Source organism: Panthera tigris, chromosome A1, assembly GCF_018350195.1.
Source record: "Panthera tigris isolate Pti1 chromosome A1, P.tigris_Pti1_mat1.1, whole genome shotgun sequence".
NCBI lineage: Eukaryota > Metazoa > Chordata > Mammalia > Carnivora > Felidae > Panthera > Panthera tigris.
Genome location: NC_056660.1, coordinates 135,185,744 through 135,211,858, shown reverse-complemented (window position 1 = coordinate 135,211,858; position 26,115 = coordinate 135,185,744). Strand labels below are relative to the sequence as shown.

The 26,115-nt window shown below is 37.5% G+C and overlaps 1 protein-coding gene across 9 annotated transcripts in view; it reads right to left on the bottom strand.

Moving 5' to 3' along the window:
- CDK7 (cyclin dependent kinase 7) overlaps positions 1-26,115 on the bottom strand; it is a 62,391-nt gene that overhangs the window by 32,362 nt on the left and 3,914 nt on the right. For 7 of the 9 annotated variants that reach the window (XM_015536566.2, XM_042987797.1, XM_042987792.1 and 4 more), the window contains exons 3-9: positions 21,580-21,613; positions 20,609-20,676; positions 19,588-19,656; positions 16,561-16,671; positions 15,438-15,556; positions 12,891-12,990; positions 1,949-2,035 (exon numbers count right to left, since the gene is read on the bottom strand). In XM_015536566.2, coding sequence (XP_015392052.2) covers positions 1,949-2,035; positions 12,891-12,990; positions 15,438-15,556; positions 16,561-16,671; positions 19,588-19,656; positions 20,609-20,676; positions 21,580-21,613 — 588 coding nt within the window. Of the gene's footprint in view, positions 1-1,948; positions 2,036-12,890; positions 12,991-15,437; positions 15,557-16,560; positions 16,672-19,587; positions 19,657-20,608; positions 20,677-21,579; positions 21,642-26,115 lie in introns of all 9 variants that reach the window. The other 2 variants (XM_015536567.2, XM_042987815.1) reach the window with 2 other exon arrangements.

Below are 26,115 nucleotides of genomic sequence, written 5' to 3'. Positions count from 1 at the left end.
TTTATACAAAAAAAAAAACCCACAAAAAAACAAAAAACAAAAACAAACAAAACCCTACACATAATGTTTATAGGAGCTTTATTTTTAACAGCCCCAACTGGAAACAACGAAGGAGTGAATGGTTAAACACTGTGGTACATACATACCATTCAGCAATAAAAATGAACAAATTACTGATATATACAACCTGGATGAATCTCCAAAGAATTATGCTGAATGTGAAAAAAGGCAAACCTAAAAAGTTACATAGTATGCGATTCTAGTTCTATTCTGGAAATGACAAAGTTACAGAAGGGAGAGCAGATTAGTGATTGCCAGGGATTAAAGAGGGAGGGGGAATGGAAGGAAAGTAGGTATGGCTAAAAAAGGGCAACATAAAGGATCTTTGTGGTGACGCCCCTGTATGTTAATCCTATCAACGTCAGCATGCTGGTCATGATATTGTACTAACTGTGTACGAACCTGGGTAAAGAGTTCAAGGAATATCTCAATTATCTCTTACAACTAAAATCTACAATCATCTCAAAATAAGTATAATTTTCAAAAATCTAAGGAAAATATCAGTAAAGCAGTTACTGTTTAGCAAATCATGTCTGGGGCGCCTGGGGGGCTCAGGTGTTAACCACTTCAGGTGAGGTCTTGATCTCACAGCTCTTGAGTTCGAGCCCCACGCTGGGCTCTGTGCTGTCAGCTCAGAGCCTGGAGCCTGCTTCTGTGTCTTCCTCTCTGTCCCTCCCCTACTTGCACTCTGTCTCTGTCTTGCTCTCAAAAATAAATAAACATTAAAACAATTAAAAAAAAAAAGACAAAAAATCATGTCTAAGAGGGGAAAAAAGAAAATCATGTCTAAGAGAAAAGTACTGTACAGAGTAACATGAACATGGCTCTGGAGTCAGACAGATCCACATTGCACTCCTAGCTCTGACACTGTGTGGCCTTGGGTAAGTAAGTTATTTATCCTCACTAAACCTCACTTGTCTCAAATAAACTGGGACTAACAGTACCTACTTCATAGGATTGTTGGGAAAATGACATATAATTTATGAAAAGCCTGTCATGATGGCATATAATGTGTTTAATAAATGATAGCTACTAAAGCATGTTTTACAATGAGTACATATAGCAAACTTTCAATTAGAAAGTTGAGGAAGTAACAGCACAAAAAAAACTCCTTACACTAAATTTCAGCGTCAGATAATTTTATCAGTTTTAACCAGAAGGCAGAGTCTGATTAAAATTTATCTTTTGTAGTAGTTATTTATTCTCCAGGAGATGGGGCTATAACAGGAAGGAAAATCTAAAGGTTTACAGTTTTAATTTAAGAATAGTCAAGTGAGATTATCTTACTAAACTATGATATATATAATTTAGCAACTTAAATTGGTGTAAATTTTACTCACGACTTAGATTTTTTTGTAGACAATATAATGGATTAAAAATATGCACAATACTGAGACATCTTAACTGTTAGTGAAAATTCTACAAATACACCCTAAATCCACCAAGATGTTGATGAACAAACATGAATACCCATTAAAATAAAATATGCAGCTATTAAAAAGAAAAACGTCAGAATAAAAAAGAAAAAGGTCAGGTATAAACGTTAAGTAAAAAGATCAAGTTGGTGGCAAAAAGTTTATATGCCATGATCCTATTTTTATTAAAGAAAAGATAAAATATGTAATTGTGTAAGTATATGTTTATGTATGTATCTTCACAGCAAGACGTTCCACCAAACTGACAGTGATTAACCCTGGGATGGAGGAAGGGCAACATGTACGTGGGAAGCTGGATACCATACCACAATTTTAACTTTCTACTTGGTATAAATTTTGCAGAGTATATATTACTAGTAAATTAAGACGTGAATACATTTCTTTAAGAAATACGTACATGACAACAACATATAGAATCCTAACTACATTAAAGAACATGTATGAAGGCTTACAGGCCACTGTTCCTCAGTTGGTGTGCCCAAAGTTTCAAATATTCTTGTCAGTTGATCAAGATCTGAATCTCCTGGCAAAAAAGGAACCTGAAAGAGAGCAAGACACAGGTATTTCAAGGTGTTTTGTAATAGTTACACAAATAATACTGTAAACTTAATAAGAAAAACTAAACTGTAACAAAAATCAAAATATAGTTTGAGGTGTACTGGATATGGCATTATGTCCTACACTGCCAACCAAGTAAGCAGTACCATCCTGCTCATTTTATTCACTCTTTAATAATCACCATGTACATGATCTCATAGTTCATGGGACCGAGCCCCACTTCGAGCTCTGCGCTGGCAGCTCAGAGCCTGCTTGGGATTCTCTCTTTTTGCTACTCCCTCGCTCATGTGCACTCTTCCTATCTCTGTCCCTCTCTCAATAAATAAATAAACATTAAAAAAAAAAAAAAACACCATGTAATAGGCACTGTGCTAATTAAGCCCTAGGTATTTAAAGAAGGAAACAAGACAGTCCTCACTCTCCTATGGGGTAGATGTGGGGAATGCTGGTAATACAAATAAGGGGGTCTTTACAAGATGATGTTTTCAGTGAGAGTACAGGATTCTAGCCCACACAGAATAGCACCTAACCCACTTTAGCTATGTCAAGGAAGGCATCCTAGAGGAAGCAGCAGTGAAAGCTGAAAGATGAAAAAGAGTCAGAGGAAAAGTCTAAAATGGAGGAAAACTATTCTAGCTAAAGTGAAGGAGAGCAAAGGCTGACAGGCAGGCAGAACATATTTACATTACAATCTAATTTAAATAACATCTTGGCATGCTAATTCTCTGAAGAGGTATAATGATGAACTTTAAAAGGTAAGTGATTACAAGTTAAAAATTAGAAGCTAATAAATAATTAAAATCCTTGCTATATATAGACACTACTTTCCAATTCATTCTCAAACATCTGTGTAAATATACAGAAAAGTAAAAAAGAATTTACTGTGAATAACAGGCCTTTCACAGTTAAACGCCTTCAAAAGTTTATAAACAAAGACCAGATTAAGTACCAGGTCTCCAACACTTCTACTACTGTGGACCACTACCAATCGCCCCCAACACTGCCAAAAAAGCATTTAACTCTGCCAGTTATCGATTTACTCGAGCTCACCCTTTTTGCCTTCTCTGAGAAAATAGATGTAGGTCTTTAACTATTGTCCTTTTGGGGGCTCCTGGGTGGCTCAGTCAGTTAAGCATCTGACTCTGGCTCAGGTCCTGATTCATAGTTCATGAGCTCAAGCCCCGCTTCAAGTGAGCCCTGCTTCTTTCTCTCCCTCCTTCTCTCTGACCCTCATGGGATTCTCTCTCTCTCTCCCTCTCTCTGCCCCTCACCCACTTGTGCCCTCTCTCTCTCAAAAAAAACCACAAAAAACAAAAACGTATTTTTCTTTTGCCAGCTGAAGCTCTGACAATGGAGGCTGCTGGAGGAATATTATTGGAAGAAGACTTTTGCTTCCCAGGTCCAGCTCGCTGGCCCAGCACACCCCCTGCAGTACTCTGAGCTTCTCTAGCAACAGGTTCCTGCCACTGTGGGCAGTTTCTTCATTGCCCAATGCACAGAGCAGCTTCCCTCTAGAGAGGGTTGAGTAGCAGTGTGCCTCCAGAAAACCTCCCCTGAACAGCTTTCCTCCATATGCAAAAGAAAAGATTTCCAACAAGTTCTGCCAACACAGCTCCACGGCAACTTCTATGTCATCCAGTGAGACACAGTGTGTGCCCTTTTCATTTTTTTTTTTTAATGTTTTATTTTTGAAGGAGAGAGGGAGACAGAGCATGAGCGGGGGAGGAGCAGAGAGAGAGGGAGACAGAATTCGAAGCAGGCTCCAGGCTCTAAGCTGTCAGCACAGAGCCCAATGCAGGGCTCGAACCCACAAACTGTGAGATCATGACCTGAGCTGAAGCCAGATGCTCAACCGACTGAGCCACCCAGGTGCCCCTAGTGTGTGACCTTTCCAACAAGGTCTAGATCTCAGTCCTTGGGTCCTCTTCCTTGGGTGCTCTATCTCAGTCCTAGGGTGGTTGCTCCTTCTGTGTGCTATTCCTACATTCTTCAGAATTCAGAGTAACTTTCTATTAGTCAACCTTCATTATTCCAATTTCTTATAACTAATTCTTTATATTAAACTTCCCTCTTTAAATTAATGTGTGGTTTCTTTTTTCTGACTGGATCCAGATTTAATACAACTCCTATGTATAACATTGCACTATTATATATATGAAATGTGTACCCAGAAAAAGAAACTTGAACTTATATTAAATAACGTTTTGCAAGTATTTTTAGGCATGTTAACATTTTCTTCTCATACCTCAAAATATTATCTCCTACTTTGCAGACTAACAATGTAAAAACTGTACTCAAGGGACACTCGTCATGATAGCCTTAGTTTCATGGGCAAGCTGGCACTTTAATTATATTTTTTAAGAATGAGTGTTTAGGGGGGCGCCTGGGTGGCGCAGTCAGTTAAGCGACCGACTTCAGCCAGGTCATGATCTCGCGGTCCGTGAGTTTGAGCCCCGCGTCAGGCTCTGGGCTGATGGCTCGGAGCCTGGAGCCTGCTTCCGATTCTGTGTCTCCCTCTCTCTCTGCCCCTCTCCCATTCATGCTCTGTCTCTCTCTGTCCCAAAAATAAATAAATAAAAAAAAAACGTTGAAAAAAAAAAAAAAAAGAATGAGTGTTTAGGTATGATGTAAAGTATTTTTTTTAAGTTTATTTTTGAGAGATACAGAGTGCATGGGCATGTATGTGCATGTGCAAAAGACAGCAGGGGAAGGGAAGAGAGGGAAGAGAGGGAAGAGAGAGAGAGAGAGAGAGAGAGAGAGAGAGAGAGAGAGAGAGGGGGGGGGGCTTAACTGAATGAGCCACCTAGGTGCCCTTAAATTTTTTTAAGTATTTATTTAAAGTAATCTCAAGGCGCCTGGGGGGCTCAGTCGGTTAAGCAACCAACTTCAGCTCAGGTCATGATCTCGCAGTTTGTGAGTTGAAGCCCTGAGTCAGGCTCTGCGCTGACAGCTCAGAGCCTGGAGGCCATTTCTGATTCTGCGTCTCCCTCTCTCTCTCTGCCCCTCCGCCACTCACGCTCTCCTTTTCCTTCAAAAATAAACTTAAAAAAAATTTTTTTTTAAATGTAATCTCTACACCCAATGTGGGGCTCAAACTCATGACCTTGAGATCAAGAGTCGTCGCAAGCTCCTCCAATAGGTCCAGCCAGATACCCCATGATGTGAAAATTTTAAATCATAATGGGCTACCTAATGTGTGAACTTTGGATGTCAATTTGAATAAACTATAAAAGACATTTATGATAAAAAGTGGGAAATCTGAACACAGGGTACTGATTTATCCTTTTTTCCTCCCAGATTTCTGGGATTTGTGGCATAAAAAGTATGGTGTGAGAGAATAATAAAATAAAGCTGGTCATGTGTTCAAAGCTGGTGAAGCTGACTAAAGGAAGAGTTGCTTTGGAACTAGAACTGGAAACATTTTCTTTTGTATTATTAATACATACACTGTGCTCAAATATTATTAATAGACTCAGAATAAAAATTATGAGTCTTTGACCCATCATCCCAATTTATTACTAAATAACTTTTGTTCAGTGCCAACTTAGTATTAAATTTCCCTTCTTGTACAATAATTTGGTTTCCCTAGGGGCGCCTGGCTGGCTCAGTGGGTTAGGCAACCGACTCTGGATTTTTTAGCTCAGTTCATAATTTCACAGTCATGGGATCAAGCCCCAAGTCAAGCTTCTCACTGAGCGTGGAGCCTGCTTGGGATTCTCTCTCTCCCCCTCTCTCTCTGACCCTTCCCTGCTCGTGCGCACACATGCTCTCTCTGAAAATAACTAAACTTGAAAAAAATAGCAACTTAGTTTTTCTAGAGGTAAGGATTTCTTATCCCCCCTCACTTCAACTTTTCCCACTGTTTTCCTATGGCAACTTAGTTTGTACCAAAGGATAAGATTCCAGTTATTCAATAAAATTTCTATATGATCAAATCTATCAAAATCCATCAGTTCCATTTTTTTCCCCAGGGACTGCCCTGCTGAATCTCTCATCCCACCTGCTACAATCTGGACTCACCGGGCCTGACACACATCTGTTTCCTCAGAACTTCTTTTCACTATTAAATGGGGAATTCTATTCATCCTTTTCTGTTCAACCTCATGCTCCCTGGATCCCACTTCTTTTTCTTGATTTACTCATGTAACAGTAGAGCATATCTACCAATAAATTCCCAAGAAAGGAAATAGATATAAAATTTTTAGTGTAATAAATTGTGTTTATTCTCAGAGCAAACTCAAAATACAAACGGTAACAGAATTCTATGCTGAAAATCATTTTCCAGAATGCAAGAGTGGTTCAGTCAGTTAAGTGTCCAACTTTTGATTTCAGTTCAGGTCATGATCTCACACTTAGTGTCGAGCCCCTTGTTAGACTCTGTGCTGAGCCTGCTTAGCATTCTCTCTCTCTCCCACCCCACCCACACCCTCCACCCTGCTCGCACTCCCTCTCAAAATAAACACACACAAAAAAAGAAAATCATTTTCTTTCACAATGTGTTCTATAGTCTTCCAGATTTCAACGTTGCTGTTGAGAAATCAGACACTCTTTTCTGTCACTCTCTTCCCTAATCCTCATTATGGTTTCTGTGTAACCTTTGTTTTCCCTCTCTATGGAAATAAAATCTTTGTCTTCTACTCTGGCACTCATAAATTTCATAATGTGCCTTGGCATGGGTCTTAAATACTGTTTTTTGTTTTGTTTTCTGAGAGAGGTAACAAGTGAGTGAGGGTACAAAGAGAGGGAGAGAAAGAGAATCCTACGAGGGGCAGAGAGAGAGAGAGACAGAGAGAGAGACAAGTGGGATCGAGCTCCCCCAGAGTGTGACCTGAATTCAGGAACCTCGAGATCATGACCTGAGCCGAAGTCAGATGCTTAACCGACTGAGCCAGACAGGCAACCTGGTCTTTTTTCATTCACTCTGCAGGGTCTTTTTGGCACTTTGAGTCAATTCACACCTATCAATGCTGGATTGTTTTCTTGTGAATTTCCTATCCTACATTTACTTTGTTCTTTTTTGCTATATTCTAGGATCAATCCTGGATCACTCTGCTAATTTTCTCTTTTGGTTTTACATGATGAAAGAATTCTTGAGCTTACTTTTCCAGTCTTTCCACTGTTATTGTTTGCTTTTATCTTATTTGAAAAGGTTCAAGTATCCCTTATTCTTACATTGTTCCCTTAGGAAGAGTATCATGTTCTTGTTTTACAGATATAGTACTATCCTCTTAGTTCTCTGATGATGTGGGGGTGGAGGGTTAATTTTGTTCTGCTACCTTTTTCCCAAGTTTCTTTTTGATTAGTCTGTCTTTCTAGCTGGATGTTTTCATCAAATATCTGGAAATCCTTGGTAACTATGTGGTAGTCATTGGCTAACCATTCATATTTAAAGGTAAGGTAATAAAAACTCCTGGGCTTTCTCTAAAAAGAATGGGTGGGATGTTTAATGCCAGTTATCTGTGGGTCTATCCTCTGGGACCATTCAGTTCTTCCAGTAAAGGATCTTCTGATCTTTTGCCTGGATTAAAGAGTTACTACAGGTTATTACAAAAGCTATGAGGGTTCTGGGAGCTAAGCAGGAGACTAAATTGAAGGTTTTACTGTTCAGTATATGACTTACATGTAATTTGTATGTTTTCACCCTAGCAACTCACCCACATCCTCCACTATGTCTAAGGACAGCTATGTATGGAGACTTGTGTTTAAATTTCTTTAGACAAACCTATCTCTAGTGGAGGGATAAGTTAGGTGTAAGTCTGGATGGAGGAAGGGAAGTGACCTGGCTGTGTTGGAGACCTTGGTATTAATTGTTCCATATGTAAGTTTCTCAACCAACCCCAGTTTTTAGTCTGACACTTCATTATTGCCACCAATGATCACAAGTGCTTCTCACTAAGCCACTTCAGGATTCTGTGTGTTAAGCGCATACTGCCTCCAGCTGGCATCTTTTTCTGATAATTTCTAGCCTTTCTTCATTTCTGTTTTCACATCTTCTGGCATAGTGTTATGGGCATCTATCTCCTAGTTTCAAACATGGCATTTAAATATATTTTTAGAGATCATTTATAAGCGGGGGTGTTGCCCTGCCATCTCAAAAATCTTTAAGATATAATTACCACTTTATTTTGAAAATGTCTTCCCTATATTAAACATCAAAGCAATTTGACTAAGAAATGCACCGTCATGGAGCACCTGGGTGGCTCAGTTGGTTAAGCGTCCAACTTCGGCTCAGGTCATGATCTCACGGTTGTGGGTTCAAGTCCCATGTTGGGCTCTGTGCTGACAGCTTAGAACCTGGAATCTGCTTCGGATTCTGTGTCTCCCTCTCTCTACCTCCCCCACTTGCACCTGTCTCTCTCAAAAATAAACAGGGGCGCCTGGGTGGCTCAGTCAGATGAGTGCCTGACTGCAACTCGGGTCATGATCTCACGGTTCGTGAGTTCGAGCCCCGAGTCGTGCTCTGTGCTTATGGCTCAAAGCCTGGAACCTGCTTCTGATTCTGTCTTCCTCTCTCTCTGCCTCTTTCCCGCTCACACTTTGGCTTGCTCTCTCTCAAAAATAAAAATAAAAAAAGAAAACATTAAAAAAATAAACATGTTAAAAAAAAAAAAAGAAATGCACTGTCATGTCTGAGCAGGTAGTGGGTCCAGTATGTAACCCACAACAATCAATGGTTTTTTTTTTTCTAGTCATGAATAACTACTTCTGGTTTTCATTTAGTAATTTCAATGGCTATATTTAATACTATGTATAATACATATAAGTCCATATCAGGGCTCTTTTCCAATCTCGTTCTTAATAGCTAATAGTCTTAACCAATTTTCATTTGCTAAATATGGAATTTGGGCTAGTAAGTCATCCATATTTAGTTAACACAACTGTATAATGTTCAGATAATATATCTACATATTACAAACACAAACATTAAGCCTGTGCTTCTTATTGTTTTTTCCTGTTCTAAAACACCTTCTTAGAGGATACCAAAATTTCACCAACACACAATTGTGACTAAGTATGTGAATGAAATCTTTTTAGTTTTAGGAAAAAGAATCAAATTAATCCTAAAAAGAAGAGAGATGCTGACTCCAAGAGTACTAAGATTAAGGAAACCAAGAGGGACATCCCTCTGGTTCTTTTCAGTTTGATGCCATTCATGAAATCTTTTATTCATTTTATTTTTTTAAATGTTTATTTTTGAGAGAGAGACAGAGACAGAGACAGAGAGAGAGAGAGAGAGAGAGAGACAGAGCGTGAGTGGGAGAGCAACAGAGAGAGTGGGAGACACAGAATCTGAAGTAGGCTCCAGGCTCTGAGCTGTCAGCCCAGAGCCTGATGTGGGGCTCTAACCCACAAACCATGAGATCATGACCTGAGCCAAAGTTGGATGCTTAACCAACTGAGCCACCCAGGTGCCCCATGAAATCTCTTCTTAAATTGAGTTCATATTCATTTAAAAAAAAAAATTATAATGGAGAAATTTATTTTTTCTTTCTCATGTCTTTATAGGGAGGCAGGGATCATAAACCAAGTATTAGAAGACCGGCAATGTTTTAATGCAATAGACATAATCAACAATATAGTTCTTGAATAACTAGCACACTTTAGCCTCTAGCACCTTGTATACCAATGAGTCTATGCAAAACCAACTGATGAAAACTGTGGTCTGAGCTAATACAGCTCAAATGAAGTATTAGAATGACAGAGTGAAGCCAACAGGTCTGGATCCTGATCATTTAAATGAAACAAAAGAAGAGCAGGCAGTAATTGGTTGATTAACCTTTGTATCACCATATTATCCCTAGAGAAGGCTTTAATACAGTCCTGAAAGATGCTCAGTGTCCTTACGTAAGGCATAAAATGTTCTTCCCAAACTACAGACTTCTTTATAAACTAAAATGATATCCTTGAAACTATCTAGATCAGATATAAGACAGTTGCTCACTAGTTAATATCCCAGCTTAGATTTTCTATTAATCATTGTCTCAAAATATGATTATGAAAAAGAACATACGAAGATCATAAATTAAATGTGTTCTTTTTCATTTAATAATCACAGAGGATGTTAAGACCGCAGATCAATTTGCTTCTAAAATGATTTAAACAGGAGTGCCTGGGTGGCTCAGCCGGTTAAGTCTCTGACTTGGGCTCAGGTCATGATCTCATGATTTCTTTGAGTTCGAGCCCCACACTGGGCCCTGTGCTGACAGCTCAGAGCCTGGAGCCTGCTTTGGATTCTATGTCACCCTCTCTCTCTGCCCTTCCCCCACATGGACTCTTTCTCTCTCTCTCAAAAATACAGTTAAAAACAATAAATAAAATGATTTAAACAATACTGACTACTTTGGTTGGACATAAGCTTATTTATTGTTTATAAAATATAATATAAAGAAAACAACACTTTAAAAAAGGCTGAATGCTGATAACAGCAAATCTTTTGAACTAAACTGCATTCAATTGTTTGGATGGCAGGATCTCACCACAGATTCAGAACTGTGTGGACAGCAATTCCATGAATATATTTTTTAAATTTTTTTAATGTTTACTTATTTTTGAGAGAGAAAGAGCGTAAGTGGGGGAGGGGCAAAGACAGAGGGAGACACAGAATCCGAAGCAGGCTCCAGGCTCTGAGCTGTCAGCACAGAGCCCAATGCGGGGCTCAAACTCACAAACTGTGAGATCATGACCTGAGCCAAAGTAGGATGCTTAACCGACTGAGCCACCCACGCGTCCCAATTCCATGAACATTTTTAAATGAGCACAGAAGAATTTAAAATAGAAAACATTTGAAAAATAGCAAAATAGGAAACATTTTTCTTCAATTGTGCAGGACTAAAGTATGGCAAAATGGTACAGTTCTTCATCAACTGGAACCATTAATTTCTTCATAACCTTCAAGCAACAAGGCCAATGGCTAATAAAACTCCAACTGTGATTCCAACCAGGTCCACAATTTCTAATCTATTTATTTAAACTATTTTTGTATTTATTTTTTTAGTATTTATTTATTTTGAGAAAGAGAGAAAGAGACAGAGACAGAGAGCACAGGAGGGGTAGAGAGAGAGAGAGAGAGGGAGCTAGAGAACCCCAAGCAGGCTCAGCACTGTCAGTGCAGAGCCCAATGCAAGGCTCAATCCCTAAACCGTAAGATCATGACCTGAGCCAAAACCAAAAGTCGGATGCTTAATCAACTGAGTTACCCATGCGCACCTATTTATTTTAATTTCAATTAGTTAACAGACAGTGTAATATTGGTTTCAGGAGTAGAATTCCTCACTTACAACACCCAGTGCACATCACAAGTGCCCTCCTTAATACCCATCTCCTATCTAGCCCATTCCCCACCCATCTTCCTCCATCAACCCTCAGTTTGTTCTCTATCATTAAAAGTCTCTTGTTAACCTGTTCACTCTTAACTGCTATCTCTCTACTTACTTTCTCAATGGAATGATAAATCATAATATTAGGGGCCAAGGAATTCTGGCTTTATCTTGGTAATGAATGAACTGTTTGGGGGAACTAAATGATCCTCAAATGTAAATTTCTGGTAAATTCTTTGTTTTTGTGGGTAGCAGAGCCAGCTGATCCACAAGACCCATTACTAGCACATGGATTACTATTCATCTTCAAATCTAAATGTGTGAGGGTTTCTTCTGCAAGCACCCAGAAGAATGAGCTTCTCAAAATGATGCATATAACTCACGCTAAACTAAGAAAGATATTTAAGAAGTCAACTTTGCAGGGCATTTGGGTGGCTTAGTTGGTTAAGTGTCCGACTTCATCTCAGGTCATGATCTCATGGTTCGTGAATTCAAGTTTTGCATCGGGTGAGCTCGAGTCCAGCTTCAGGTAAAAACACGAGTTCTGCTTCAGGTGAGCTCTGCTTCTCTTTCTCTCTCTCTCACCCCGCTTCAGGTGACCCCCTTTCTCTCTCTTTCTCTGCCCCTCGGAGGAATGTCTCTTGCTCTCCTCTCTGTCCCTTGCTCTCTTGCGCCCCCTCTCTCTCAAAAACAAATAAACAACAAAACAGTAACTGGTGTATAGAAGCTGTTTTCTGTGTTCAAGAAACTAAAAAGCTGTATTTTTGTGCCTTGGGTTTACATTTCTTTAAATACGTATCACTTGAAAACAGTTGGGGTTGGAATACCTGGAATATAAGGAGGAAAAAACTCTCAGCTTCAGAAGGACTCCCCAATATTCCTTTGCTGTCATCATTCAGAAAGGCTAAACCCAACTTTATAGCTAAAGAAAAGTTTCTCATGCACCATCTTTGTCTCCACCAGGGTAGGAGATGATGTCTTGTTTTAAGATGGTCTCAGTTGAGAGGAATGCTCTGTTGAGAGCCGAATCCTTGGTTGAGAGGACCAACATGTCTGCTTTGTTTGAAGAGAACTAAAATAATCTTCTCACACAAGGTTTAGTCATATAGTGCAGCTGCAGTGGCTGGTTTTACACATCTCTTAAAGTGTAATTTTAAACAGCCCCAAACTAAAAATGTCCCAGGACTACAAAAGTTCATCCTAACACATTTAGTTACTGCATAGATATTACCATATTATGGCCTAACGAAGATTTTATTATAGTTGTATTTCAGAACATAGAAATGACCTATAATAAAACCTTCATTGTCCTAAATGAGAGATCTTCTCACCTCACATCAACATTAACAAAAGGCTACACTGGGGAAGATGGCTTTTTTTTTTTAACTGGTCAGCTTGTAGGCTTTTTATTATAAGAATGGTGCTCCTCTTCGAGAATTATCAATGGGAAGATAATCTTACCCAAGTTATAAGAATACTGATTACAATACTGTAGTGTATACATCAATCCTAGACTTACCCTTAGAAGCAACTCTGCCAATATACAGCCGACAGCCCACATGTCCACACCTACACCATACATTCTAGCTCCAAATAGTAACTCGGGGGCCCGATACCACCTGAAGAACAAAAAGAAATATTGTAAGTTTTGTTTGTTTGTTTATTTATTTATTTATGAATGAGACAGAGAGAGAGCATGAACAGGGGAGGGACAGAGACAGAGGAAGACACAGAATCTAAAGCAGGCTCTAGGCCCTGAGCTGTCAGCACAGAGCCTGACACAGGGCTTGAACCCACAGAGCACGAGATCATGACCTGAGCCAAGTCAGACGTTTAACCAACTGAACCACCCAGGTACCCCAGAAATATTTTAATTTTAAAATGAATTTTAAAATAATTTAAAATGAATTTTAAAATAATTTAAAATGAATTTTAAAATAATTTAAAATGAAATTATTAAAGTATTTCTTGGAGAAAACTCCTCAGCGAAACATCATCCCACTGATGAAATTCATGTTTACAGATATAACTCAAGAAAAACTGGCTGTAAAACCAATCAGTTCCATACTGGAAATTAAACACATCCTTGGTCCATTCACTCTTCCACTCTTAGATGACTGACACCTTCTTTCTCCTGAAACTTTCAATACCATCTTTCCCCTAAGCCTATAATCCTACTTCCAACTTCACTGAAAAAAATTCAAGTAATGGGAAAAAAAATTGTTTATTCAAAAGAAAAAAAAATTTTCTACAGATTCACCTACAGTCATTTGTATTCACACAACCTGCCTTTCCATCTGTAACTACAGCTAAATCATCCCGGACTGTTTTTTTTTGTTTTGTTTTGAAATGTTTATTTATTCTTTTTTTTTTTAAATGTTTATTTTATTTTTGAGAGAGAGAGAAAGAGAGAGAGAGAGAGAGGCAGAGCACGATCAGGGGAGGGGCAGAGAGAGGGAGGGAGACACAGAATCTGAAGCAGGCTCCAGGATCTGAGCTGTCAGCACAGAGCCCGACGAGAGGCTCGAACTCAAGAGCTGTGAGATCATGACCTGAGCCAAAACTGGACGCTCAACCGAATGAGCCACCCAGATGCCCCTATTCTGGACTATTTTAAAGCCAGTATCTCAACTGTGGGTATGAGAGACCTTGCTCTCTTATTTTTTTTTCTTCTTTTTTTTAACATTTATTTATTTTTGAGAGAGAGAGAGAGAGAGAACATGAGTGGGGAGGGGCAGAGAGGGAGGGAGACACAGAATCTGAAGCAGGCTCCAGGCTCCAAGCTGTCAGCACAGAGCCCGATGCAGGGCTCGAACTCACAAACCGTGAGATCATGACCTGAGCCGAAGTCAGCCGCTCGGCTGACTGAGCCACCCAGGTGCCCCTCTCTTGCTTATTTTAAAGAATACTGAAATCCTCTCCATTTTCTCCCACATCAACGTTTTCTTCTTCACTAGACTTTTACCAATAATGTACAAACAACATTATTTCTTCAGCCTGAAGAAATAAACTAAAAAACAAAGTAACAACAAAAAATTCTCTGGACCCTACCTCCTCCAATACCTGTCTACACATTCTCTAGTTATTCTGAAAAGCTGTCTGTTCTTATGGTCTCCAATTCCTACTCTCTTATCCTTTCTTTTTTTTTTTTTTTTTTAATGTTTTATTTATTTTTAAGAGAGAGAGTACAAGAGAGGGAGAGGCAGAGAGAGAGGGAGACACAGAATCCACAAAGCAGGCTCCAGGCTCCAAGCTGTCAGCACAGAGCCCAACGTGGGGCTCAAATCCACAAATAATGAGATTATGACCTGAGCCGAAGCCAGACACTTAACCAACTGAGCCACTCACACCCAGGCTGCCCCATACTTTCTTATCCTTTTAAACCCTTTCACAGAGGAAATTTCAGATCCTTAAAATAGACTTGGAAATTAACAAATGACATCCTGACTAGAATTATAAAATCTGTCCCTATCTATTTCATTTGATTTTTTTTAGTTTTTATACATAAAAAGTATAAAACATGAGTACTAAAAACATGAAAACTCCAGTTATCAATGTACTGTTTTAGAGAATTTTTATTCATACTGAATGATTTAAAACATGAAATCACTTAATGACCTATAAAATAAACACAACCCCCCCCCATCAGGTAAATATGTAAAAAAATAGCCACTACAGTTCCAGCCAACCTAACTAAAATGTAGAAGTGGTATAAATTAGTCCCAAAACTTGTTAGGTAAATGTCTGAAAACGGACTTAATCGAACTCCATTTGAAAAAATGGCTGTATTTTTTTCATTGTGGTTAAACGTAAAGAGGTCCATGTTTTCAGCAAAACACCACAATTCCTGAACTCTGCCGAGATATATCAAAGAAGCCAAATGATGCTCATTTGTGATTAATATCCTACACAACAAGGGGCACCTGGCTGGCTCAGTCGGCAGAGATAGGACTCTCAATCTCAGGGTCATGAGTTCAAGCCCACGTTGGGCCCACGGAGAACTTGTTTAAAAAAAAAAAAAAAATCCCACACAATGTAAGTTTTCAGTGTTTTAAAAAATTCTTACCTGGTTACAACCTGATGTGTATATGCTCTATTGGGGCTCCCAAATGATTTGGCCAGGCCAAAATCTGCCAGTTTTAGAACTCCATTTTCATCCAGCAACAAGTTATTTGGTTTTAGATCCTGTACATGGAGGTTTTAAATAAATACATAAGCAGGGCACAAGAGAATATTATAACAATACACTTAGTTGGCTTAACTTTAAACTTTGTAATAACAGGGTAAACCCCAAATTTAAATAATAATCAATATTTTTCTCACTGATATAAAATCCTACCAAAGAAAAATTAAGATTGGTTATATTACTTTGGTGAGACCTTGGATCACTGAGCTTCAATTTACCTACAAGGTTGCTGTGAACAGCCTAGTGTAATGACTATGAACTCAACAAAGAGCTGCTGCCATCTGAACTTTGGTAAATAAAAACATTGTGCATTTAGACAGGATGAGGAATATATCCTTCAAAATCTATAAGGATATTAGCAATAACCTCAAAGGGATCCCAAGTTTAGGATATGAGGATTACTGACTACAAATTATATATTCTCAGCTATTTATCTAAACAGAATATCTAAGAACATCTACTTATTAGATAATCAGTCTTGTTTCAATAGCTGGATGTTTCTAACAATGACTCAACTATTTCAGAAATTTTATTACTTCATAGATTTTTAGAGTTCTTAGAAATTTTGTTTTTCTAAAACAATTTTAGGATTGTATAATTTAATCCAGATTCTCACTGTATTTTTTTTTTCTGTCACAACAATACAGCACAAAGAACACTGGAGTTAACCCAAACATCTAGATTCTAATACTCTGTCAGTTACCAGCTACTGACCTTGAAAAAATACATATAACCTTGGTCAGGTGACTTAGCAACTTAGCTCTTCATCTATGAAAAAAATGAACTGGGTCTCTTCCATTTTTAAATTTCACATAGTATTTTAGAATCCTCATAGCACCACCTCCTGGAACAACTGAAGGGAACACAGAGGAAGAAGGTGGGATAAAATGGGGTCCAGCTATATTTTTAACAATTTACATATTCAGACCATTTATGTAATAATTGGCTACATAAACCTTGACTAAAATATAAAGAATCAATCATACTTGGATAAAAACCTTACCCTATGTAGAATCCAATGTTGATGTAAATATTCTAACCCTTGAAGAGTCATTAACATGTAGGCTTTGATGTGTGATGGTGTCAGCACTAGACTATTATCCTTTATTATCACCTGCAAAGCCGGTATATAATACACAATTATTCCAAATAAATTATATCACACAAAATCATTTACAGACATAAAATCAATTTATCCATTCTACAGAACAATCTCAAGAAAGACTGCCTAACTCTCCTTAGGAAGCACTGTCAGAATTTCAAGTTACATGGTTAGAAAAATATCTCTTCTGGTGCTTTCTCTCCTCCTGTTCTGTTTAAAAGATTTCACTATGTCACTAATAGTGAACATCTGTTGTTTTGCTTGCCCCAGGATGTACAGCCCCTTCTGATAACAGCATTCATCATTTGTTTGAATGTAAAACAGGACTGACCACTACCTGTGGCCTCTAGAGCTAGATACAAGACCCAGGCACAGGCAACCACCAAACTGAAGCCTGTTATCCAGGACACTGGTTTAGGGATGGACATGTGATCCTAGACAAGCTAATTAAAGAGGCCAAGTACTTCTGCTAGAATGAAAAAGGACAAAGTACCTTCTCTTTCTTTAGAGATTAATAAACTCTAAGGATCTGAGCCTGAAGTGCCTGAGCCACTATAATGAGAAATTAGGCACTATATTGAGAAGGAAGGCAACAAAGTAGAAAATAGAGCTAAGTTAAAGTCCAAGACTGAGTTTTGATGGCATTATTTGTGAACTGTACTTAAAGGAAGTTTATTCCTAGATTTTTAAGTTATACTAGCTAAAAATACCCATTTTATTTTTTTAGAAATCAGATTTGGATAAAAGGTATCCAAACTGGCAAGAAGAAATAACTTTCATTGTTTGCAGATGACATAATACTATATATAGAAAACCCTAAAGATTCACATAGTATTTAAAGAACTACTAGAGAGCCTAAATGTCCATCAACTGATGAATGGATAAAGAAATTGTGGTTTATATACACAATGGAGTACTACATGGCAATGAGAAAGAACGAAATATGGCCCTTTGTAGCAACGTGGATGGAACTGGAGAGTGTGATGCTAAGTGAAATAAGCCATACAGAGAAAGACAGATACCATATGTTTTCACTCTTATGTGGATCCTGAGAAACTTAACAGAAACCCATGGGGGAGGGAAAGGAAAAAAAAAAAAAAAGAGGTTAGAGTGGGAGAGAGCCAAAGCATAAGAGACTCTTAAAAACTGAGAACAAACTGAGGGTTGATGGGGGGTGGGAGGCAGGGGCGGGTGGGTGATGGGTATTGAGGAGGGCACCTGTTGGGATGAGCACTGGGTGTTGTATGGAAACCAATTTGACAATAAATTTCATATATTGAAAAAAAATAAAAATAAATAACTACTAGAACTGATAAGTGAATTCGGGAAAGTGGCAGGATACAAAATCAATATAGAGAAATCTGTTGCATATCTAAACACTAATATGGAAGTAGCAGAAAGAAAAATTAAGAGAACAATCCCATTTGCAAAAACAAAAAAAGAAATCAGATTCAGGTAAAATATGCCCCTTTTGGTGCATAGTTCCATGAGTTTTAACAAACATATCCAGTTGTGTAATCACTACCATAATCAAGATAAGAGTTCTATAACCCTCACTCCCACCCCCAATTGCCTCAGGCCTCACTGTACCCAGTACTTCCCTCCACTCCAATCCTGGCCACAACTGATCCAATTTCTATTCCTTTAGTTTTGCCTTTGCCATAATATCACATAAATAGAATCATATAATACACAGCCTTTCGAACCTGGGTTCTTTCATTTAGTACAATGCATTTGAGATTTCTCTATACTGTTGCTTAATTGAGTAGTTAATTTCTTTTTATTCCCAAAAAGTATTCCATTATATAGATATACCACAGTTTGTTTATATATTCACTAGACAAAAGTGAGTACTGGATTGTTTCCAATTTGGGCAATAATGAATAAAGCTAAACATCTGTGTACCAACTGATTTCTGTGTAGACAGGTTTTTGTTTCTCTTGAATGCCTAGCAGTGGTATTGCGAGATCGTACTTTATGTGTGTGTTTAACTGTTTAAGAAACTGCCAAACTATTTTCCAAACTGGCTGTGTACCATTTTGCATTCTCACCAGCAGCATATGAGACTTTCAGTTGTTCCACATCCCTGGATTGTCAATTTTTGAGATTCAATTAATATTAAGAAAAACCGTAAAATTTTAATTTCTCAAAAACAAAAATTTGGCTTTCAAAAAGATGATATTCTGTAATAATATGGAAATTCTGAAAGACCTGATACTCATTTATCTAAAAATAATGTCAATAAAGTATAGGGAACTTGGTCAACAAAAATGCTTTGAAATCCAAATCTCTGTATCTAACACTGGGAATATGGCTAAATGACTCAAAAGATCTTTCACTTAAGAATACTCGGGCACCCGGGTGGCTTAGTCAATTAAGCGTCCAACTTCAGCTCAGGTCATGATCTCGAGGTCTGTGAGTTTGAGCCCTGTGTCGGATTCTGCACTGACAGTGTAGAGCCTGGAGCCGGCTTTGGATTCTGTGTATCCTTCTCTCTGCCCCTCCCCCACTCACACTCTGTCTCTGTCTCTCTGTGTCCCAAAAATAAATAAACATTAAAAGAAAAAAAAAAGAGTACATTCACATTTAGGGGTGCCTGGGTGGCTTAGTCAATTAAGCGTCTGATTTCTGATTGCGACTTAGGTCATGATCTCACAGTTGTGAGACTGAGCCCCGAGTAGAGCTTTCAGCTGGCTCTGGAGCCCACTTGAGATTCTCTATCTCCCTCTCCATCTGACTCTACCCTGTGTGCTCAAACACAAATGCTCTCTCTCTCTGTCATTCTGGTGGGGGCGGGGGAGTACATTCACGTTTCAACAAAATTAAGCATTCCTTTGACTAACAGTATCTTTAAACATAGAAAATAAACATTTAGGTTCTCTTTTGATTTAGAGAGAAAAAAAATTTCTCTACGAATCTTAATCTTACCTCCAGATCAGTTTCCATAAAATCAAAGACAAGGCTAATATTAGATTTATGTCCAAACGCATCAAGGAGCTGCAAAGTAGTATTAAAAAAAAAAGATCAAAATCTGATTCTCTATTAAATACTTGAAAATTATACCAACCAAAGTAGTTTCAAAAAATTTAAACTAGCATTGGACTGCTGATATTTCCCTGTTAAATTTGAATTATTTTATTAAATTTGACATTTATCCTTTTTTCCCCCCTAGGAATTAGTACTTTGAAGCACAAAAATACTAAACTTTAATATTTTTAAAAAGTCACTAGAAGTCCCTGCGTGGCTCAGTTGGTTAAGTGTCTGATTCTTGATTTCAGCTCAGATCATGATTTCAGGGTCATGAGATCCAGCCTCGCATCAGGTTCTGTGCTGAGCATGGAGCCTGCTTGAGAATATCTATCTACCCCTCTCCTGCTCACGTGCTCTCTCTCTCTCTAATAAATAAACAAACATTTTTTAAAAAGTCACTACTTAAATTCTCCTCCAAAATTTTCAGTTATAATTAAGAAATCATTAATGAAAATCTCACCTCAGTCTCTAATTCAGAAAAATTACCATGCTCAGTATTTAAGAAAATCCTATAAATAGCAGTGGCAGCTATAATTCATTATATGCCATCTCTATGCCAGGCACTATTTTCCAGGTACTTTGCACACATTCAATAAATTAACTAGTCTCACAACAACCCTATGAGGTAGAAATTATGGCACAGAGTTGTAGGGAGCTTACTCAAGCTTATGCATGTTAGAGCTCTCTAGGCTTCAAAATAATTTTTGACAAAATTAAATTTATTTCATCAGTTGTACGGTTTTAAAGACACTGCCTCCAGTTCAATTAGAACAAAAAATACATTTCGGCATGATAAACTTTTAAGCTTTTTTACAAGGCTCACCTAAAACAACTCATCTTGCTGAGCCTTCAATCAACAACTACCACATTCAGAAATGGCAGGGTCCCATATCCCAGAAACAACGTAGATCATACTCACACCAATTATATTAGGATGACTTAGCTCCTGTAATAATTTTATCTCTCTTAAGGCTGTTCTATTTATACCTATATAAAAAAGCAGAGCAAAATGTGAAAAGCAATTCTGAAGTCTCATATCTTCTTACAAACATATTTTTTGGGGAAAGGTTAGTCTTTCGGGGAATAGATATGCATATTCTACAGAAAAATAAGGGCTACTTTGCCAATTTTTATGACATCTGGTTTTCTTTTATACTGCTTTATTTTGAAACTAGCTTCACACAGACTATGATAAATGATGACAAAAAGTATTCACTTTGCAGCATATCACTTTAGAAGACTGCTGGAATAACAGGTGTCATCTTGTAACATGAAGGCAATATGTCAAGAGCTTCCTCCTTCTTACATTATGAATATTAGCAACAGATTCTTGATGGTAACAGCAAAACAGTGGTAAGACAGTATCTTTCCCAAAACAAAAGATAGAATTCCTAATTTAAAATAAGATCTGGTACTAGCTGTTAAATAGATGATGGATCCTTTTTATAAAAACTAGTTCTCGATGACTAAATAAGACTTAACACTATAGCACACAAGGGTGTGGAAGGGATAAAGATATTTTCCTCCATACATTTATTCCAGAGAGTTTTCTGTACTTCTATGAAGTTATATCCTGAATTTTTAAAGTAATTAAAAGCTAAGATAAAGAATAAACTGCTTACAACAACACGTTAAACAGTAATGAAGGCTGCAAGACAAGCCACTGATAAATAACTTTGCTATGTTCCATTTACTCAGATGACTTGAGTGACTTACATGACTCTTAACAACCAAATGGTGGATATCACCGATATCCTGTCTCTATCCTGAGTCCACTCTTCTAGCACCCTGCAAAAACTCTACCCAGAGCCACTTAGAACACTAATACTTGAACTTCCTCAGTGAGAAGAAACACTTATCCTGTTTGGTCAGATTACATTAAATACTCACCATCTTTAGCTTCTGATCTATGTCCAAGTTTAATCTGGTAGAGGGGGAAAAAAAAACAAACACTAAAAATGTGTTAAATTATTTTAGACTTCATGCATAAAATACAAACACTTAAAATACATAGCCACAGTAAAAACATGTAGCAACTTACATGTAGCTAGTAAGCAAGAAGAGAGTCCAAATCACGAATTTGAAAAGCAAAATTAACAATATAAGAAAAGGATCAAGTACCTACCATTCCTCACTCTTTAAGTTTTTAAGTTATACATTCAAATAATGGACTTAAGAAAATAAATGTCTCCTGTATCTTTGCAAGATTAAATGTGGAAAAGTAACTGAGGGCATCCTGATTAACAAACAAAAATATCACTTCAAGGTAGCCTATTTGGGAGGAAACACATAACATATAAACATAAAATAACATGTTTTAAAAAAATGTTTATGTATTTTTTTTTTGAGATAGAGGGCCCACACAAGTGGGGGAGGGGCAGAGAGAGGAAGACAAAGGATTCAAAGGCTGCTACATGCTGACAGCAGTGAGCCCAATATAGGGCGTAAACTCAAGATGCACAAGACCATGACCTGCGCCAAAGTCGGATGCTCAACCAACCAAATAAGCAACCCTGGCGCCTCTAAAGTAACATGTTTATTAATATGCCCAATAATATGCTCTTAGGGAAACAGTTTCTAAAAAGCAAAATTACAAATTAGGAATACAAAAAATGGTTTAACTGTTGTTACCATTAATAAGTGTAACAATAAAAAAATAAGTATAACAAATTGCATTAATAGGTTCAGGCTTACACCAGTCTCTTACTCACTGCTTTATACAATGACTAACTGCAATCAAGAATACTAAAAAACAAAACAAAATAAAAAAGAACTACTTCTGAAAAAGCTATTGTACCTAAAAAACTAAATACAAACTGATTGCGGCCACTGTGGAAAACAGTACAGAAGTTCCTCAAAAAATTAAAAATACAATTACCACAGGATCCAGTAATTTCACTACTGGGTATTTACCTACCTAAAGAATATGAAAACACTAATTCAAAAAGATATATGCACCCCTGTGTTAACTGCAACATTATTTACAAAAGCCCAACAAAAGCAACTCAAGTGCCCAAGTGTCCATCTACAGATGAATAATAGATAAAGATGTGGTACATATATTCACAATAGACTATTACTCGGCCACAAAAAAGAAAAGAACAAAATCTTGCCATTTACAACAACATGGATGGATCTAGAGGCTATAACATTAAGTGAAATAAGTAAGAGAAAGACAAATACCGTATGATTTCTCTCATACGTGGAATTTAAGAAGCAAAACAAACTCAAATAAAAAAGGAGACAAACCAAGAAACAGACTCTTAACTACAGAGAACAAAGAGGGAAGGTAGAGAGAATGGGTGAAATAGGTTAAGGGGATTAAGAGTACACTTATGATAAACTGTAAGTTACATATAGAATTGTTGAGTCACTATATTGTACATCAGAAACTAATGTAACACTGTATGTTAGCTATACTGGAATTAAAAAAATAAGATTCTTGATAATGATAAAAAATATAGATTAAAAGACATAGAAAGACATCTCCCTAGAATACTACAGACACAACTTTTTATGTAAAGATAGACTAGTATAGCATCAAAAAATATAAGGCACTTTAGGAATAAATCTAACAACAGATGTGCTAAGCCTTCCAAAACTAAATTATAAAAGAATATTAAAACATGCTTAAAAATGAGACCAAAATAAACAAATGCCACATTCATGGACAGCAAAACTCAGTACTATCATAAATATACCAAATACATAAATTTTCTTTAAGTTCAATGCAACCAAATCCAAATCTCAACAACATTTTTTAAAGAACAGTGACAGGGGCACCTGGGTGTCTCAGTTGTTTAAGTATCTGACTTCAGCTCAGGTCATGAACTCACAGCTCATGAGTTCAAGCCCCACATAGGGCTCTGTGCTGACACCTCAGAGCCTGGAGCCTGCTTCGGATTCTGTCTCCTTCTCTCTCTGTTCCACCTCCGCTGGAGCTCTGCTTTTCTCTCTCTCTCTCCCAAAAATAAATAAAGATTACAAAAATTTAAAGAAGAAAGAAAGAAAGAAAGAAAGAAAGAAAGAAAGAAAGAAAGAAAGAAAGAAGACAAATCGATTCTAAATTCTACATGGGATATTAAGGAGCTAAGAACAATTTTAAAAATTATTAATTTTCTGGATTAAAAAAAATTTTTTTTAATTTATTTTTGAGAGAAAGAGACAGAGCAAGCAAGGGAGGGACAGAGAGAGAGGGAGACACAGAATCTGAAACAGGCTCCAGGCTCTGAGGTGTCAGCACAGAGGTGGACGTGGGGCTTGAACTCATGAACCACGAGATCACCACCTGAGCCGAAGTCTGACACTTAACCGACTGAGCCAGGAAGGTGCCCCCAAAATTATTACATTTTCCAACCACAGGAAAAATACCTTAGTTTCATGAAGTCATCTACTTCATCACCCAGATTAAACAATTATCAGTATTTTGCCACACTTATTTCATTATTATTATTTTTAAAATGTTTACTTTTTTTAATGTTTGAGAGAGAGACAAAGCGCGAGTGGTACAGGGGCACAGATAGAGGGAGAAAGAATCCGAAGCAGGCTCCAGGCTCCGAGCATTCAGCACAGAGCCCAATGCCAGGCTCAAACTCAAGAACTTCAACATCACGACTTGAAGCCAAAGTCAGAGACTTAACCAACTGAGCCACCCAGGTGCCTCAATGTTTATTTGTGAGAAAGAGAGAGAGAGTATGCTAGCGCATGCAGGTGGTGGAAGGGCAGAGAGGGAAACAGAGGATTCCAAGCAGGCTCCATGCTGACAGCAGAGAGCCCAACATGGGGCTCGAACTCGCCAACCATGAGATGATGATCTCAACCAAGTTGGATGCTCAACCTACTGAGCCACTCAGGTGACCCTCACTTACTACATCATTAATCTCTGCCCCCCTTTCTGTTGGCTAAAATGTTTTAAAACAAACCTCACATTTCATGTCATTTCATCCCCAGGTACTTAAGTAGGCACCTCTAAAATAGACATTTTCTTACATATGCAAAATGCTATTTCATACCTACAAAATTATTAATAATGCCTCAGCACCATGTAATATCTAATTCATATCAAATTCTGATTGTCAGAAATTTCCCAAATGGCAGATAAAGTAGACAAGGTAATTTTGAAGAAAAACAGGTATGTGCAACTTACCAGATTTCAAGCCTTTTTATAAGGCAGTAATAATTAAAGACACTATAGTACTTGAGCAAGGATGGAAAAAAATCAATCAATGGAAAAAAAGTACGGTGCCCGGAAACAGATCCAAGTATATAATGGAACATGGCACTACAACTAAATGCAGAACTTCGTGTTACAACTCACCAGGAAAAGGACAGACTATCAATTATGCTGGGTCAGCAAGGAAAAAAATACTGGATCCTCATATTACACAAAATAGAAAAATTAACTCCAGATGGAACAAAGACCTAAGTGTGAAAAGCAGTATTTTAAAATATTTAGAAAATAGAATCCTTTACAAACTGGAGGTTGGCAAGCATACAAAATGGAAACCCATGAAGGAAAAAAATGGACAAATTCAACCAGAACAGAATTCTAAATTTCTGTGCTTCAGAAGATACCATATATAAACTAAAAGTCTAGTCGAAGACTGGGAGATGATATCTGTAGTTCGTATTTTTGACAAAGGGTCAATGCCCAGAATATATAAAGAATTCCACCAAATCAACAGGAAGGAAAAAATGTAAGCAAGCTAACAGAAAAACTCATAGGAGAAAGTCTAAAAAGTTAATAAATCTAAGAAAGGATGATCAATCTAACTGGTAATCAGAGAAATTGAAACAATTATTTTAAACAATTAATTTAAACAATCATATACTATTTCTTTTTTTGTTGTTTTTTTGTTTTTTTTTAATCATATACTATTTCTGATGCAGGTAATTGACAAATGTTGTAAAATCTGACAATACAAATATGATAAGAATGTGGGGAGGAGGTCAAACTAGTCCAACCACTTTGAAGAGCAATCTAACAATATGTGGTGAGGCTGATGCTATATATTCCCTAAAAGAATAATAATTCATAGTTGGCTTCAAATAAGGACATATTCTCTAAAGAAACTCACATGAATAGGATATAGACATATGAATGTCTATAGGGCTATTTTAAGGGAAAACATAAAGACAACAAAACAGCCTAAATGTTTATCAACAAGAATTTGGATGGGCAAATTTTACTGTAGTCATATGATGAAATCTAATCACCAATGATCATAAATAAACCAGATCTACAGTATCCATGTAGAAGATTTCAGAAATAATGCTGCATCAGAAAAACAAACTGCTAAAGAAAATTTATATATGGGGGGTTAGGCAGGCAGGCAGCCAGCCAGCAAGTAAACAAAATACTCCAAAAGGCCACTAATACAGGATTGGTTAAATAAATTGGGAAACATAAATTCAGTATGGTCTGTT